Genomic DNA, 5,882 nt, shown 5'->3' with positions numbered 1-5,882 from the left:
TATGTATGTGTGAGTTTAATTCTAATATATTAACACATGAACTTTTTTCTTCAGTCCTTCAGTAATGGAATAACTGGTTTAGAATTTCAGCCAAAAGGTTTGTTTCAATTCCGTGATCATTTCATAGTAGTAATGTGGTCGTTTATGATTTGCTGAATGTCTTTATCCTCTATAATTTTAAGGCGGGTTTGCACGGTTGTGTTCGAACGTGTGAATGGGGTATTTGGCTGTCGAACACGTTCGTCGAACTTGGTTCAACAGACATTTTTTTTAAGTGTTCGAACGTGTGAACGGGGTATTTGGCTGTCGAACACGTTCGTCAAACGTAGTTCATCAGACATTTTTTTGAAGTGTTCGAACGCGAGAACGGGGTATTTGGCTGTCGAATACGTTCGTCGAACGGTTCGTCGAACGTAGTTCAACAGTCATTTTTTTAAAGTGTTCGAACGTGAAAACGGGGTATTTGGCTGTCGAGCACGTTCGTCGAACGTAGTTCATCAGACATTTTTTTGAAGTGTTCGAACGTGAGAACGGGGTATTTGACTGTCGATCAAATTCGTCGAACGGTTCGAAGAATGTCTGTCCACAAACCTTGTTTATGGGTGACTCCACCTCTTCGAACCGTTTGAAAAGCAGGTTCGACACTTCGACAACCGGGTTAGACGAACCGTTCGACAGTGTAAACTCCGCTTTACAGTTAAGGAAAATCCAGCCTTCGAACACACACGAATAAAATAGCTTCCTAGAAAAATCCGGAAGCTCCTTACATTGCGTAAGATTGCCTTTTTACTGGTCTATCTTTGGGAACGATTTTCTCCTTTTCAAGGTGATCTGGTTAGCCTTCACATAGGATCTATGTTTGTGTGTCTGCGTCCGTGTGTGTGTGTGTGAGCATGCATGTACTGTGTGAGCATGCATGTACTGTGTGTTGTGTACATGTAATCCTGTTTATTCCAACACTAATCCTTACCACTGACCACTGTATAGGAGGCCTCTAGGAGCAAAGAGGTCTCTTATACATTGGTCACTGGTATGTATGTTTGGAACAATACACTTTTCTTAGAAATTGTCATATTTCAACTTATGGAATATATGTTGTCATTTCATTGAAATACTTTAATTGAAATGTAAATTTGAACTTTTAGGTTATATAGAAATTCGTAATTTTGCAACAACTTTGCTATAAAAAAGATTATGCAGATGAAAATAGTTTATAAGTGAGTTGACAGACATGGAAATTAGGGATTTCAATGCCCTGTTCAATTTGCAAGTGTTCAGTCAAAATGAAAAATTGGCTGCACTCCCTTTAGTCTATGAGCATAATGTCCTCCATACGGGGAAGGTAAAGGGCAGCAAGTGTCGACAGATTATTGAATTACGTACGTACTTGTTTCTGTGAGTAGTCTTCAATTCCCGACTCCTCTTGCTGGAGGATCGCTCCATAAGGCCTCCCTCCAATATATTTCAGTTAATATCTATACGCTTGTCTAATGCACTTCTCACAAGTCGTAGCATTCAGGGAATAAGTGGGTTGTGAATTTCATCTTAAAACTGCAGATGTTCACTGTTCTTGAGACTTTCAGACAGCTTTTAACCTCTCATTATTTCATCTAGCTTTTCTACAGTGTCTCCCACATTACACAGGGATATATATATATATATAACAGAGTATCATTTGCAACCAATTTAGAATAAACAACGTGTATTCTCAGCAGATGTGATGACAGTTCAATAATATAAATGCAAAATAAAACTACCTAATACACTTCCTTGAGGAACTCTTGTCAGGGGTTTTGTAGACGAGACTGCCTCTCCAACATGCACACAGTAAGCTCTACTTTCAAGACAGCTCTTTATAATATAATGCATTCATCTCTCCTTTTGTATTTTCAGGCATGCGACAACTTCAGACATTTATACTTGCTTTGCTTTAATAAGATCTTTTTTTTTCCTTTGCAGGCAAGATGGCTTCCGTACCTTATACGTTGCAAATGACAAAGGCCATGAAGAAGAACCAAAAGGCCAACAAAGGCCAGTTTTACGACTCCTGCATGGGTAAGTGCCCTTAACTTGCAACCAATGGAGGTTTTGCTTCTTATATCAATTTATCTTTTTGGTTCCATTCGTTGCTTCCATTAGAAGCTTTGTTTGGTAAAGCTTTGAATTTTAAGTAAATTGTGATATTTTTTTACTTAAATGGCTCATAATTATTTGTAGTTTTTAATCAGATTTTTATTGCTTTTGATAGAAACTTTGTTAGAAAGGCCTTGAACTTTGAGTAAATTGTGATAATTTTTATTTTACTTAAATGATTTCTCATTTTTATTTTGTAGTTTATAATCTGATTTTGCTGTAGTTTTTAAACCAGGCTTGTGTCAATTCATCTGTTGGGCTATTTGAGCGAGCTTTAAATCATTAGTGCTATACAGAGAATAAAAATAATTCATTAGAATCTTGATCTTAAGTAATCCTTGTGACATTTGGATTACAGCTAAGGTGACTTTTAATAGAGATTTTCTTTATCGTGATGAAATGACTTATTACATAACAATCCTTTCATTCCACCTAAGATAATTAGATAAATCTGAACATGTTTAAGAGGATATGTGAGTTCAGCAAGTGAAAGAGTAAAATAAGTCACATGCAATTATCATGTACATTAAACTGGTAACAAATACGTAGCCAAATAATCATTGTGAAAATAGCATAAAACTTTGTAAAGTCCGCAAAATATATTTTTTCATATGGCATGAGAACTTTCAATAAGCCATTCTTTTCTACTAAATGGCTTTAGAGTTTCAAGTGAACTACGATAGCTTATGGCATGACAACTTTGAATGAGGTATTCTTTTTTTACTAAATGGCTTTCAATTTTCAAGTGGACTGTGATAGCATATGGCAGGACAACTTTGAGTTAGCTATTCTTATTCAATAAAGGGCTTTCTGGTTTCATGTGGACTGTGATAGATTATGGCATGACAACTTTGAATTAGCTATTTTTTAATACCAAGTGGCTCTCAAGTTTCAAGTGGACTGTATTAGCTTATTGGAAGGAAGAGTCCGACTAGCAATCCTTGGGTCCCAAGTTCAGACACAGTCGTGGCTTGATCACTTCCATTAGAGAACACAACAGTCCTACTGAATCTTCAGTGGCCTCCCTGGTGCTAGCTTGAGTGGAAAAAGCCCTTGGACTTTGATCTTATAAACATATGGTCAGTTTCCTACATGTTTGACAACGCATTGACATTTTCCTGGCGTCTGTCATTCATGGATAACCTTTAAAACTTGGATAATACCTTTAATATCATTGTGTTAGACTCCTGTATAACTAAATCTTACGATATACTTTTTGCATAGTTCAATTAAGGAATATTACACATCCCTGCTTTGTTAAAAGGGAACTATATTTAGGTCACGTTGAATAATTGTCTTCTGATGCTTAAGCCATGCTGCTTTTCTAAATATGGTTTTAGTTTGGATAGTATTGATGTGGAAAAAGTTACGGTTCATATAGTTCATTAAAGGGAGGGATATCTAAAGAAATTATTTTACGATCAAAAGGTCACTGAAATCATACCCTAGATTATCGAAAACTGTTTAAAATTCTGATTGCAAAAGGAAAAATATATTTGCAATCTTTAACTTTTTTCAGCCACTCAAGAAACTATAACATGACGAAAATAGTAACATTGGAGTAATCTTTACTTCATACTTGCTTGCTTACTTACATTAAGGGCTGCTTATCTGGTCCTGTACAGCAGGGGGATCCTACTCTCTACAGGACCTCCAGGGACGTTTTATGATATTCATTCGGGAACATTTAAGATTTCATAATGCGTATTGTTCTCTTACTGTTTGATCATCACTGTTAAAACACTCGCGTAATAAGAAAGTCTTCAGCTTCCTCTTGAAAGCCTTAATGTCTTCAATTAACAGAAATTGCTTACAGGAAATAACAAATAGTATACTAACACTCATAATATCCCCTGGCAGGAGGTGAAAATCCGACACGATACAGCAGCAAGATGATGAACAGCATCTGGGGACAGTACAACGAACGGTCTGTCCACAATTTCAAATCTCTTCAGTGCGGAGGCGTTGCTTCCTCTGAGGTCCAAGACTCCCAGAGCCTGCAGCAATCTCAGCAATTGCAACAGCAGCAGCAGCAGCAGATGCAGGCCGGAACTGAACGGAGGTGAGGTGATTTTCTATGTTGTTTATAGATTTTTAATGGTTTAAAAGTGTTGCATAGGCCTATTGGAATCGTCCTTACATGGCGTTTTGCTTAATGAGAAAGTCCTGAACGGAGGTGAGCTGATTTTCTATGTTGTTTTTAGATTTTTAATGGTTTAAAAGTGTTGCATAGGCCTATTGGAAACGTCCTTACATGGCGTTTTGCTGGATGGGAAATAGTCCCGCTCAAACTTTGTAGTTTTTTTGTAGTGTATGTTGCATCTTGACAGTCATTGTGAGCTATGGATGGGGGTTTGGGTGAATTAAGTTGATCAGCTCGTTTTTCCTTGACAATTTCAAATAACAATGTTACTGAACCAGTTGCATAAGATTTGTAATTCAAGCGATTTTAGATGAGAGTATTGCCAATTTAATATAACACAGGGCAATGGTAGGGAAATTTCCATATTCAAGATCGTTCACCAATTAAGTAACTTTATACTTCTTTTATAAGATTAATTCAAGAGATATTTCTCATTCATGTCTTTAAATAAATCAGCATCTTGTTGAATACTAGTTTATACTTTCATATAACTTCCCTTCAAATCCTTAGAAATCATATAAATCCCTTCGACCTACGTTCGAAGCTTGAATGGTTTTGAAAACAAAGTCTTGGAATTCATATAAATCCATTCTACCTCCATTCTAAGCTTGGATGGTTTTGAGAACACTGCTTTAATAAGTCAGTGCAAGCAAATTAGCAAAACAACCTAATTTTAAGGACCACTCATTGTCTAAAATTTGCTTTGAAACTAACTTTTTCTTAATTCTTCCAGTACATTCCGCCAGTTGTTTGGGGAGCTTGGACAGGCAGTGGCCAGCAATTTTATGGATAACATGCATCAATATTAGCAGTCGTTCGAAGATCTTGCTGGCCGCCTACAATTCCCAGTGAACACCAAGGGAAGGACCAACATCAAAGAAATCGTCATTTGCTGCCACAGCCTCTTTCTGGATTTCCTTCTAGGTCGATTAATTCCATCTGGGCCATTTGCTCAACAGTTGACAAATATTTTATCTCAATGTGTTTCATCATTAGTAAAAGACTTTTGGAAACTAAGACTACAACATCTATCAATTATCAAGCTGGAATTGTCTCATTTAATCAATTTAAACGGTCGAGCGTTTTGTTGGAAAATCACAAAAGAAGGAACGATAAAAAAAAGAAAACCAGGAAGGATGTGGATAGGTTTTTTTATGGATCTCAAATTTTACTCGATCTGGAAATATATATATACTTTGTATCATGAGTTTTTCCATTATTTCCTATTTGGTTTCTAGAAGTTATCTCTCTCTCTCTCTCTCTCTCTCTCTCTCTCTCTCTCTCTCTCTCTCTCTCTCTCTCTCTCTCTCTCTCTCTGTTATTTCACCCTAGCTAGTTTCAACCAATCTCTTGATATGGCCAGCTAATGTACGACTGATCGCTTGATAAACACACATTCAATTTAAAGTCAACCCACCATAGTAGACACGCTATGAAGATATGAAAGAGAGAGAGAGAGAGAGAGAGAGAGAGAGAGAGAGAGAGAGAGAGAGAGAGAGAGGTACCCTCATTGATCTTATGTCCTGACATTTTTCAGGAAAGTTAATGCTTACGCTGGTTTGAGTTTGGCTTACATTTTTTTTTTGTATTGGAAAATTTATATACA

At 36.7% G+C, this 5,882-nt stretch overlaps 1 protein-coding gene across 1 annotated transcript in view; it reads left to right on the top strand.

Annotated features, from left to right (window-relative positions):
- LOC137655829 (uncharacterized) overlaps nt 1-5,478 on the top strand; it is an 18,826-nt gene extending 13,348 nt beyond the window's left edge. Inside the window, exons 2-4 of the mRNA XM_068390001.1 lie at nt 1,960-2,055; nt 3,994-4,195; nt 5,010-5,478. Coding sequence (XP_068246102.1) covers nt 1,960-2,055; nt 3,994-4,195; nt 5,010-5,085 — 374 coding nt within the window. The 3' untranslated portion in view covers nt 5,086-5,478. The remainder of the gene's footprint in view (nt 1-1,959; nt 2,056-3,993; nt 4,196-5,009) is intronic.
- The last annotated feature ends 404 nt before the right edge of the window (nt 5,479-5,882 follow it).

This window comes from Palaemon carinicauda, chromosome 16 (genome assembly GCF_036898095.1).
Source record: "Palaemon carinicauda isolate YSFRI2023 chromosome 16, ASM3689809v2, whole genome shotgun sequence".
NCBI classification, from domain to species: domain Eukaryota; kingdom Metazoa; phylum Arthropoda; class Malacostraca; order Decapoda; family Palaemonidae; genus Palaemon; species Palaemon carinicauda.
The sequence above is the reverse complement of the archived record's forward strand: the minus strand, read 5'-3'. Positions and strand labels throughout refer to the sequence as shown.